General features: G+C 38.5%; 1 protein-coding gene across 1 annotated transcript in view; it reads right to left on the minus strand.

Moving 5' to 3' along the window:
* Window positions 1–2,039: 2,039 nt before the first annotated feature.
* LOC110053250 (uncharacterized) overlaps window positions 2,040–12,392 on the minus strand; it is a 22,405-nt gene continuing 12,052 nt past the window's right edge. The window contains exons 9-16 of the mRNA XM_089284463.1: window positions 12,133–12,165; window positions 11,274–11,438; window positions 9,894–10,016; window positions 7,681–8,028; window positions 7,301–7,526; window positions 6,276–6,428; window positions 5,245–5,396; window positions 2,040–3,445 (exon numbers count right to left, since the gene is read on the minus strand). Coding sequence (XP_089140589.1) covers window positions 3,297–3,445; window positions 5,245–5,396; window positions 6,276–6,428; window positions 7,301–7,526; window positions 7,681–8,028; window positions 9,894–10,016; window positions 11,274–11,438; window positions 12,133–12,165 — 1,349 coding nt within the window. The 3' untranslated portion in view covers window positions 2,040–3,296. The remainder of the gene's footprint in view (window positions 3,446–5,244; window positions 5,397–6,275; window positions 6,429–7,300; window positions 7,527–7,680; window positions 8,029–9,893; window positions 10,017–11,273; window positions 11,439–12,132; window positions 12,166–12,392) is intronic.

The following is a 12,392-nucleotide window of genomic DNA, read 5'->3' on the forward strand; positions in this document are numbered from 1 at the left end:
CAAATGGGCCACAACTCACGAGAGGGTATTTTTCTTGGGCAAGAACAGCTCTTGGACTTTGCTGCCTGGCTCGATCTGACTTCGAACGCCGATAACACGATTACGGTATATCAGCTACCTTCGAAGTTTCAGAACACATTTTGATTCTTTAAAACGTGCTGATGACTTACGGGTTTCTCGAGGCTTTATGATGCCTCTCAACCACCAGGCAGGCATACGAAGTACTTTAACACAATGCTTAAGATATTAGTTGACAGAGCTCTAATGCGGCACATCTCTTTTTTGTTCGATGGTATTTCGTTTGCCGCTCGATCGATTCACATGTTGTGCTCACGTCACAATAACCGATGTAAACAATCTGTTCCCAGATTTCCGCTCTATATACTATTTTCCTTTGACTTTAAGACAGCTAAGATTCAGTGGAATACACTAGAAACAGCCTGCCTGTTTGCTGTTCAACAAAATAATAAGGTTTCTTTTGTTTTTTGTTAAACAAAAGATCTCCAAAAGACGCCGCTTGGAAAACTGAGCTTTTTACATACGTTATTTCTCGAGAACGAAGAGCGCCCCAGCCAAAAAAAATTCACAGCAATATTTCTCAAGTAAAACGAAGCCTACATGCCAAAATTCAGCTATTTTTGAACACTTTCAAAATGACCAAAAAATGTAGGGGACGTTCTTGCACGCGGCAATTATCTCGTGATCTGCAAGATGGAAAAGCCTATATCACTGAAGGAAACCATCGTCTCTGGGTGGCCCTCAAAGAAGGAATACCATTTATGCCATGTCGTGTGATTCCTCACTGGTTGCCACTTCATGGGTCCTACATAAACCTTGATATTGATGTTGCCAATCTTAAGTCCAAGAAAGTGATTCTTCCAGAACATCTGGGATTACTTGTTGCACAAACTGTGTTCAATTAAAAAATTACTTTCAAATAATTATTCTGAATAGTAATAATTCTATAATTTTGTAAACAAGTTGTCAATTCTCATTCAGTGAACTGCAAGCATATGACAGTATAATTTATTTATCCAGTTTCGTGACTAGTAGCGTACATATGCCATTTTAGACAAGACTCACGCAATGGAACTGCCATCAAAAGTATTGCTGACAGTGTACATGTACTACACCTATTGTTGTTGTTGTTGTTTGTGAGCCACAGAAATCAGTTATCCAAATAAATTATTTCTCAGACTTTTCTTGACCAGATATTGTCGTCATTTTATTTTATTATTGTACGGTCACTGTAACTGTCATCAAGTTATCGAATTTAAGTTAAAAAATAACACTTTGTAGCGGAAAACTGAAACTGGGTATTTCTACCACATTGGGTATTTGCTACGAAATATACCTTACAGAATAAGTGGACAAAAATGTCATAAATGGAATTATTCGAGATTGGAGGCAATTCCTCTTTCAAAGTGCCGGCCATACGTGAAAAAAAAGGCATTTTAGGAGGGAAAAATTCCCATATCTTGAAAAAAATCTTCAACTTTTAGGTCTAGAATACCTCAAAGCTCAATTATTTTGTTTGAGACGAAAGAGGGCATTTTATGGGGAAAAAATTCTCATACCTCGAAAAAAATTCTTCAACTTAATTTTAGGTGTAGGTTACGTCATAGCTTAAGAAAGGATTTTGTTCCAAAATTGAGTCGTCCAAGAATCAGAAACATTTCAGATTGTCGGGGTGGGGGGGTCTATCAGTTCCAACATGACCGTCGGAATCTGCTAAAATCGATAATTTATATATTATTTTTGGTCCTTGTATCTACGATTGATTATTTGCTACGCACACGCGCGTTATTACCGTCACAATGCTGTAATTTCCCTCCAATTTGGCATAGTCGTTAAAAGACGAGTATAAGTATTTTTAACGATTACAAATTTAGAGGGAGAATAAGCAGCAATTATGCACCCGAGGATCGAGAGAAAGAAATAAATAAAGAACCAAACAAACAAAGAAACAAAGAAAAGAAATAAGAAGTTTCTGTTGTAAGAAATGGCAACTGGCTGGCATAAAAACGTCTTGAACATCCTTTTAAAGCCCACAAATTTTATTGCTACAATGTAGCTACAGTTAAGGCTATAGTGTTGAACACACTGTGAAGCATCCACTGAGACTATAGATGAATTGGTAAGTAACAGGTTTAAACGTGTAACATAGCTAAGCTAATTAATTGAGCAAAAATGTATCGTCATTTGGTTGTTCTTTAAAAGCAGAGAGCGGTTATAAAACAAACGTAATCCTAATCAGGCTATGAAAAAGGCCAGAAATGACGGTCACTTCTGACTATATGCTACAGCAACTAAGTCGTACCAAATGCGATTCTGTAATCTGCAACGGCTCTATAACATATTACTAAACGGTTATAAAGATCAAAGCTTAAAGTGTAACTAATACCCGAAATTTTTATCCGCTAAAGTAAAAATACTTGTTATAACGTAATGACGGTAAAGGCTGAGTTTTATAGTGATGACCTTATCATAACTTACCATCGATTGGTTGTTTAAACTATTAACCCTCGGACATGCAAGGAGGAGCAGGTTGGATCCCTCTCCCTTCAGAGGATTTTTATGAGTTTTGAAAGGAGGCTTTACTTTATGTTATCCAAACTCGCAATCAGCCAATCAGAAGCCGTGTCTACTGTCCTGATATCCTGTGATATCAAGCCACTGACCTGGTATGGCTACGATAGCTTGGTCAATTTCAATCGAATAATTTTTCCGTGAGTCAAAGTGAAAGGAGGTTTTAAAATTAAATCAAAATTTTGAGCGTTTGTTTTTTGGGGTTAAAAGGCGTCGAAACTTTCCTGTCAAAAGTAAACTGGAGGGCGCTCGTCAAATGGCCGCTGTTTTGTGACAGTCCTGATTTTTTTTGTTTCTAACATGGAGCCGGGGTTTTCAGATCTCTCGTTTCTGAGTTCCTGCGAAAATAGTAAAATCTAAGATCGCAGATTCAAGAGGCTGGCAGTCTTAACAACCTCATGTGACGCCAGATGACGTCACGAACAACAAAAAAATTACTGATCTTGCAGAGCAGGCCAGGGGCTATCTATTCATAGTAAAACGATTTTTAAAAATGTCCTATTGAAACGAGACCGCAGGGGAAGGGCTCCATTTACCCCTCCTTTCTACCACGGTGGACGTATGAGTTTATATGTACGTCCGAGGGTTTAAGGCCCTAACTAACAGCCTTAAAATAACTAACAGATTCCAAAAATGATCCCGATTCGGAGACAGCAAGGTTTTTTCTGCCCAGTGGGTCGTGGGTAGTGTGCAAGGCGACGATTTGTTTATACATAGGTTGCGTTCATAAACCGTTTCGCCATTGCCATGCGGTACTTGACACCTAAAGCAGCTAGGGCTATCACTGCAACCAGGGCAAATCCACCAACTGCCGCCACGCCACCAATTAGAGCAGTATGTTTGTCGTGACCAGAATCTGTGGATATCAAAACAAATGAACACGTTTCAGACAAGCAAGCAAAGATTTTAAACGTATTTTAAAGCATTTCGGCCAGAGACGGGTTGCAAAGAAACGATTCTTTCAGCAAAGCATGATCAGCATTGTCAGTAAATGGGTTCTACATTTATTTTCCGTTCTAAAAGAGGCTTCAAATTTATTTTGAGCGCTGTGCATTCCTTAATTTTTCCAGCAGAAATAATAAAGAATATCAGGGTACAAGATACCTTTCGCAGTCGACAAATGGCTAAGGTTAAATGTATAGAGGACCAAAATGTCCGTTATAATCAAATCAGATTATCTGGTCATTCATCCTATTTGAACCGTTTCTAGTTCTCGTTTTTTTATTTTTTTTTATTTTATTATTTCTTTTTTACTAGTTGAGGGACTATAATGCCGCCAAAAGCCAATAACCTACAAGCAATACTCTTTCATGCGTATTACTGACCAAACCTCATGCCAGTTGTTGGGAGTATTCTCTTGGTACCCAGTGTCGTCATCTTTGATGAAACGTTCCGAAAGAAATGGTATGGTAGCGCGCACTTTCTATTTCATTAATTGCTGGGGAATGAGTGAGTAAAAGAAGCGCGCTGGTACTCTGTGCACCGTCCACAAGAATGGAATCGCGCAATCTGACCTTTTCAACGAATGGTACAACAGCATTTTTTTTTAGTGCGACTACTCGTAGCGGGCCACTTGGAAAAGAGTTAACCAATGAGAACGTTACTTGAGGAGGAGGAGAAGGAGAAGAAGAACAAGAAGAAGAAGAAGAAGAAGAAGATATTGGAAAACACGAACAATGACACTTAACAAAATTTAAAACCCAACAGAGTGGGAAGAGTTGCGAACCTCACAGGAAACTTTACCATTTGTTGATTGGTTAGTTTCGATCCTAAAGTTTGTTCGCTCTTCAGTGGTTGCGGTTTAGTTGTCGCAAACTGAGTTTTCAAGCTAATTTTTTTTAAGCCAGATTTATAATTATGATAAATCGCCGTCAAGGAAAAAGACTCTCTAAGGGTATATATAACGCAGATAAGTATCACCCAACTAATGGACTGATGCAAATCCTTCATTTTAATTGGCTATGCTACTAGAGGACTATTAGTAATAGTCCTCGAGTAGCGAAATTGGCGCAATCGAGCGTGACGCTTTCTTTCGTTTTATTCCCAAATAAATATTTCTTCAACTTGCATTTGCTGACTTTGTTATTGCCTTTTCTGTCCGACTAGTTGGGTGATACTTAAACAATTAGACCAACGGTCTAATTTGACCACGGGTCAATAGCTTCGCCTCATGGGCTAGTGACCCGTAGCCCGCAATTGTTAAGTAGTCCTTAGTGTTTATGTATTCATCTCAAACAGACCTTTAATACTTGCCTTCACGAGAAAGCTGCCAGTTCATTGTTCTCAGTTTACGTTTTGATTGGTTAGTTTTCGTTTAGGTAGCCCCGTTCGATTACTCGCGCTGGTCATCTTAAGCAGCCTTTTTTCAATGTTAGAACTAGTCCAGTCGCTGACTATAGAGCGGGGACGAGAGAGCCTAGGGACTGGACTATGTTAGAACAAACAAAATCCAAATACTATTGAAAAAGCTTCTTTGTTCCTGATGCAGAAATATTGACCTTATTCATTTGTTTTTTCGTTTAGCAGTTGACCTCGACTTTAATTTCTGTCAGTCGTAATTAATTGACCAAGAAAATACTCGATTGGTCGAGATTTCTACATTTGGACCTCATGCTCAGTACGCAACAACGTAACTTCTTCTAATAATTAATTAACCTTCTCGATTAGAAGCTTGGCTTTCTTTTTCTTTAATCAACAAGGGTCCGCGTGTGAGAATGACCTTTGATGTGCTTTCTTCACGTCCTATGTCGTCACGTGTCACATCTCTTCTCTTTATGTTGTTACCGCTTAAACAACCTTTGCTGCAGCTGTAAGTTGATGGATTGTCGATTGTCAAGGCTGTTCACTGAGCTATAGTCAACTGACACAAAATAATAAAAGAACTTGTGATCTTTTGAAGTTATTTACATGCAGTCAGTACATCAGAGGACGGCGCTGGAAAGAAACATTAAGCTCACGTGACATGAGTGGAAGTAGAGAACCTTTGCTCCTGTTTAAAATTACGAAAAGCACGAGGGACATATGAGTTTTTAGAAGAACCGAGGTACTATTTTTTACAAACTAAATGACAAGAACTTTTCAGATCGCAGAGCCATGCAACACTAAAGAACAGCTACAAAGCAAAAGCTCAGAGGAAGGAAAACCGAACTTCTCCTAAAAGAAGAAAACGAAACCCTTTGAAAGTCAACTTGTACCCACTAAGAATGACCAGTTAACAATTAGATTATGAGCTCTAGATTTCTATGAGGTAAAAGTTGATTCGGCCGCATCAACTATCGCCTTATAGAAATCGAGATTGAATAACTGAATTATTTAGTAGAATTCTAACTAAAATTTGCTTGAAATAACGATTCCAGTTATTTTAATTTCACGCTTTAGAAAATTCGCGTTGACTGAATTGTTTATTTGACATTTGCAGTTGATTCTTTTAAAAATTTCGAGTTTTTTTCTTAATTCAAGAAACCGTGAATGTCTTTCTTTTAGTTTTCTCAGGAGTTTAATTATCCATTTGAGTGTTTCAAATGTTCTTTCAAAACTTCGGTGAAACGAGAAAACGTCGCAATTTTGTAGACTACACCAAGCCACTGCAAACTAATGGCAGATAGTGTGCAATGGCTAAGTCAATCAGATTACAGCATTTGCATTAATATACTAATTGAGTTCTACCAGTGTCAGTTAGAACTCACCTGGAATTAGTGGAAGTTTTATGACAGGCGAACAACTCACAATGGACGAAAACGGTGTCATAATCGTTGAAAAACCGAAACGTTTTGATTTTAAGCTGCTGAAAACTTCGGGTTGGATCATAGCTGTAATCCAGTGTTGTATATCGCGGGCATCTATAAAAAGTGAGAAGTGAGAACTAAAGTGAGAACAAAATTAACGTACTGTACTTTGCAAAAGTAATGGAAAAGAAAGTCAAAAACATTCAAAATTGTTTGCGAATTTCGGTGAAAAAATGGCGAGATATAACTTTAGGGCAACCTAAAACTAAAGTTCGCTGATATTTCGAGGAATTTCATTTGGTTGAAACCAAACTTTCATTAGGTAAGAGGTAAATTTTTCGTCAGTTTGGGTAATCAAAAGTTTCTTTGCGCGAAACACAAATTCATCTTCGTTTACTGTTAGCGAAACCTCATCTATCCTAAGTGTCATTTATCTCCATTGAAATTGCATTTCTGGTGACCTTCAGTGACGAAGATTTCTTTTCGCTTTTCCGAGAGTGAACTCGAACACCGCAACCGGTATATGTACTTACCTTTATATTTGTTCCAGTATTTCCTTAACTTGGCCTATTTTAAACAAGGAGGCTATGCTGCAGCATATGTCAAGAATAACTTTCCCAGAAACTAATTCGTGCCGTTGGTCCTTATACAAGCTAAGTACAGTCGCCTCAACTCTTTCAGGCTCCCTAAAGCTACGTTCTAATTTGCCTGAATTACTTACGTTCCTCTCAGCTGTGCGTTGTTCAAAGAGGCAACCGGATTCAGCAGTGAATCAATCGTTCAAAACGAAAATGCTGCTCAGCCACTACCAAAATTTGTTTGTGACGAGAGTTAAAGCAACCGCAAAAGAAAGGAAGAAATTTAGAATTCTGTTTAAGGACGTAATTTGCTCTCGTCGTAGTATTTATAACTTGACTTTAACACGCGCCAAGAGAAGAACACATTTTAATTGTTGCTGCCATCCATAGCGCTGGAAGTGCACCTACCCATTTTCCATAATGGTGTATTGAGGCAAGGAGTAAAAACTTCCGTCTTTAGTGGCCTTACAGTTCACAGCCATTATCACCAGTTCAGCACTTGATTCCACGCTGTAGCCCAAATACAGATAATCGTCGAGAGATATTTCCAGTGGGTAGTCCTTCTGAGTGTAAGCCGTGGAAAATGATGAACTATCGTAAAAGTCCATTTGAAAGGTAAAGTTACCGTATCCCGCTAAAAGAAAGGAGATAACAATTTTAAAGGAACCTCCACTGGTGGGACAAGCTGACGTATCAAAATTTAGAGGAAACTGAAATATTGTAAGAAAATACGTAAGAAAAAACAAACCCGAAAAAAATTTGTTTAAAAAAAGAGCTCCCTCCATTACCTTCATGCCCAAAGAAAATACTCTGAGGTGTGAATCCAAGGCTTTGTAAGGTCTTTCTGGAGTAGCGGCAGGAAAATGGTAACTTTACGTCATGAGTTCGAGTGATGACATTGTCGATAATCAGGGCATACGCTTGCACTTCATTCCGGAAGATAATACCGTCCTCTGTCTCGTTCACTAATGTCCCGCAGTCATCTAAAGGTGTGCTGATCACGAAGTGTGTTGAATTCTCTGTGGCTCTACATGAAGCATATCGGAGGTGCAGCTGGCTGACGTTAAGGAAATAATATCTTTCTTTTTTCACCGTCACCGTCATGTTGTTGCGTGTGCATGTGAGACTACTTGGCTCTGGAATGAAACAGAGTTTAAGAAATTAAGGAGGCTGAATTCAGTTTTGAAAAACTAAAAGAGTTCAACTTTTCACTCTGAAGTAAAATTTTCCAACGTGGTTTTTCTTTCTATAATTAATTTATGTTAAGCATCATATGCAAAGGGAAGACTGGGCTCTAGTAGCTTAAATGATGTACTTCTCAAAATTGACCGTTACAAACCTGTGTCAAGATTTCAGGAATTGGCTCCGATTAAACATTCATGTAAAATGAATTAAAATATGCACGACAGATTTTGAGCTATTCTTGAAATTTCAAAATGTTGAAATCAAATGTTCAATTGTTGTTGTTAATAGTGGTCAATGCGTTTAGCTACACCTAGCTAGTTCCCAGGCATGCTGCTTAAAATAAAAAAAATATATATATATATATTTCAAATTAACATAATAGGCTTGAAAAACCCAACTGGCGGGAGGCAGACTAGGTGGCTATTTACAAACATGACCGAGGTGTTGAACTGGGCTCTACCGAGAAACAACTCCAGCTTAGTGATCAAAGCTGGACTTGAACCTGCGACCTCCAGAATTCACGTCCAGCGCCCTAACCACTCGGCCACGCTGCCTCCTTTTCTTTACGAAAAATACGTCTTGTGGATTTCATTTTTTGCTATTCTTCTTCTTCTCCTTCTTCTTCTTCTTCTTCTTCTTCTTCTTCTTGTTATTATTATGATCATTAATATTTATTATCGTTGTCATTATTATAAGTATTTTCATTACTTTTTTGCATGAATGTTTGTCAGAGTCAATTCCTAGCTTCTAAAATTTAACGGTAAACGTTGTTCAAACTGTTAGGACCGACTGGATCGTTCATTTTGGCCATTTATGAACGTTTTTATTGTTTGTTCTAGTGTCGCATATCGATGGTTAAAGACTAAACGAAAGAGTAATGAAAAAAAGATAAATAGAAACTGTGGAAAACGTTTTTGAAAGAGTTAAAAGCTGGACCGTTTTACTCCATCTAAATTGTGACTAGCCACCTTAAATTGCTCTGTAACAACATGTATAGAACAAACTAGGATGCAATACTCGAAATATGATAAACAGAGATTCTACGCGTGCGCTCATTGGCCGATATGTGTGTTTAGATGAGAGTATGTAAACACGGTTGTTACGAGAAATATTTTATTAAAGCAACGGAGGACTTTTTCCGTGTTTTCATCGCGTCGTCTAAACACCAAGGGGGTTGCGAGAATTCTCGAAGATTGTGCAAACCGTCGAATGTGTCTAGTGTTTGCATAACTGTCTCGAATTCTCCTAGCGCCACTCGCGTATGTAAACACGGAAAAAGTCCTCTATTGTTTTCTTAGATGATATGGCTGCCAAAAAATCTTATTATTGAATAAAGATAGTGAATTTTAAGTTCGGTAATGAAATTTGAAAAGTGAACTGATCAACATGACACGAGCGTGGACGAAGAAAAACTCTGAGTCCCCGACAGCAATCGATCCCATGAACTCCCTCAAGACGACTTCGACAGTGCTGAACCTAGCAGTATGCAGGACGCCTGTCACATGAACTCAGTTAAACGACCTTGCTCTCCACGAGTTCTCGTAGCTCAGTGGATAGAGCGCCCGCCCGGTGTTCGGGAGGTCATGGGTTCGATCCCTGTCGGAATCAGATTGTTTCTTTGTCCCACGCTCGTGTCATGCTGTTCAGTTCACTTTTCACAATCTTATTATTATTTCTTAGTAAGTGCTATCAGGCTAACACAACTGCCTGAAGTTCTTGCGCCGGCGTTCCGTGAGTAGAAGAAGTTGCCTGCTCGCGGACTCAAAAAGGAGTTTATGCGTGTGCATTGTGTTTCGACTGTACCGCGTGCACTTACCATCACAGGTCAAATTGTTGGAACTCATGGGTATCCCCTCTGGGCATCCACAGTAGAACGACCCAGGGGTGTTAAAGCAATCATGACTGCAGTCGCCATTTCTGTTAGAGCATTCGTCAGTATCTATAGAGAATATACAGTCTTTTGGTTAAAATGTATTCCTGGCCAGTCATTTTTTTAACAAGAGTTCAGTCCTTAAAATGAGCCCATTGAAAGATTCCGATAACAGAAGATTTCGTAAAACATATAAACAGTAGCGATATCTAAAGATGACGCTTCGGCGAAGAAATGTCACCATTATCAAATGCCGATGAGTTTGGTAACGTTATATATAGAAATGAAAGTGTGAAACTACGTTAGAATGAAGTAAGAAAAAACACTAATCTTTGTGAGTAATCCACCATCCTGAAGAAATGCCATTTAAAGTTTGAGCGCCTTATTCACGAGACGCTCCCAATCAGCACATATGTCCCGGCGCCCGTTTCTCGACGGTCCGGAAAAGTTTTCGCATCCGGAAAGCCATACCAAAATCTCGAAGGTTATGATTACAGAGCTACTTTATTCACGTATTCTTAATATGAACAGAGTACTCGCGAACAGGTACTCAGGAGTCGTACACAATTAATTGTTAGATTTACGAGACTTCGAACTCTTGAATAACCTCATGGCTGATTTGAGAAAATATTAATAACGGTAATTGAACTGAGTGGAGTGCAGTTTGGTCGGAAACCATACGATTTGAAATCACAAGTACGGTTTCAGACCAAAATTGCACGACACGAAGTTGAATTGCCATTTTATTACATTCATTTTGAAATCGCACAATTTTATCAGCATAAAGGAGTTCTTTACCGTCATTCAGTAACTGTAAATAATTAAATTGGTCAATTGTTTAAAAAAACAAACAAACAAAGCTTTGGCAATAAAAGTTGCAAAATTCGCCATACAATGGCTTTTTTGTCTTTCATTTTCCTGAAATTTTATTGGTTACTTTAAACTAACCTTGAAATCTGGTTGTTTTGTTTCACTGTCCCATTCTCATCGGCTGAGAAAAAGGATGCACTTTAAAGCAAAAATAGTGCGATTCGTGAATAAATCGCACCACTGGGAGCCAATCAGAATGCAAGGACATCAGTGATATCAAAATGGATTTAATAAATTCCTTAGCCACAATTTTATATATAATTAGTCGCGAACTCCAAGCTCTGAACTCTAGTTCTGTTAGCATAATTTTTGAACTTAAACTAACCAGATAGCAAATACACGACATTGATCAGAACAATTCTGTTTATGATGTGTTATTTCGTATATATATTGATAAGTGTAAAATTAATTATTTTTGGAAAGAATGAGTGAAATTGAATTATTCATGTTTCCTACCAATGCAAGACTTTTCATCAGAATCCAGTTCATATCCACTGTGACATGCGCAGCTATAACTGCCTGGGTTGTTAATGCAGGTATAATCGCAGTCCGCTGGTATATGCAACTCGAAGTCCAAAGGACTCTCCAGGGAGGCAGAAATGTTAGCGGCCTTAGCAACAGCTGTATGTATAAAAAGGAACTGTAATAGATTAATATGTAAACGTTAATTAATTTAATTTACCCACACGCTGGTAGCAAGGAAGAGCTCTCGTAAACTGGTTGAGAAGCATTCGTGCATGAACATCGAATCTGCATTTGGAGTGTTGGTTTTTGTGGAGGAAGGAAAACCGGAGAACCACGAAAACCCTCTGGAAGACGAGGACCAAGAACAAACTCAACCCAGTTATGACGACAGGCTCAGTATTCGATCACAGGACACGTTGATGGGAACCGGCAGCTCTCCATTACGTCATGTACCACCCTAGCTCCCCTCAATGGCAGCATTTACTAATGTTAAAAGAATGGCATTAAAACCGTATCGCATACAAACATGGATGCAGTTTTTAATCATTTCACTGATTTCAACATAACACTTTGATTGAATGAATGAATTGTACTGCTTATATCTTAGTGGAACAGTATTTTAGTTTGAACTTCTTCATGTACTCTTCCTGACGAAACACCCATCTCCAAGCGTTCGCTCAACTTGGATGCTCCTGGTACAAGCGGGAACCTTAAAGCTGGATCTCAAGGGGAAATGAGTCGCAAACGAAAGTTCCTTCGGGAATAATATCTACGCTTTATAGAAATATGAGAACCACAAAACAACGACAACTGTAGGCTACTTAGTTATGTTAGAGTTCAGAGCACTTACTGGATCTTGAGGGAGCTTCACACTCGTTTATGTCTGCAAGCGAAAATTTATCATGAATGTGAAATTATAGGTTTAACAATAAATTGCACTACGATATAACGATTTTTGCTAACGTCATTGTTTACAATTTTCCTCATTAATATACGAATTTCGCAGAGAAGGCATCATTTGGCTCTTTGCTTGTAATAATCAAGGAGAATATTCAGGGGCACCCAACGACCGTTTTCTCTCTAATGCTGTTAGATGCTGTTTTAGGCTAT

This window comes from Orbicella faveolata, unplaced genomic scaffold (assembly GCF_042242905.1).
Source record: "Orbicella faveolata isolate gen_17 unplaced genomic scaffold, um_ofav_v1 contig_13, whole genome shotgun sequence".
NCBI lineage: Eukaryota > Metazoa > Cnidaria > Anthozoa > Scleractinia > Merulinidae > Orbicella > Orbicella faveolata.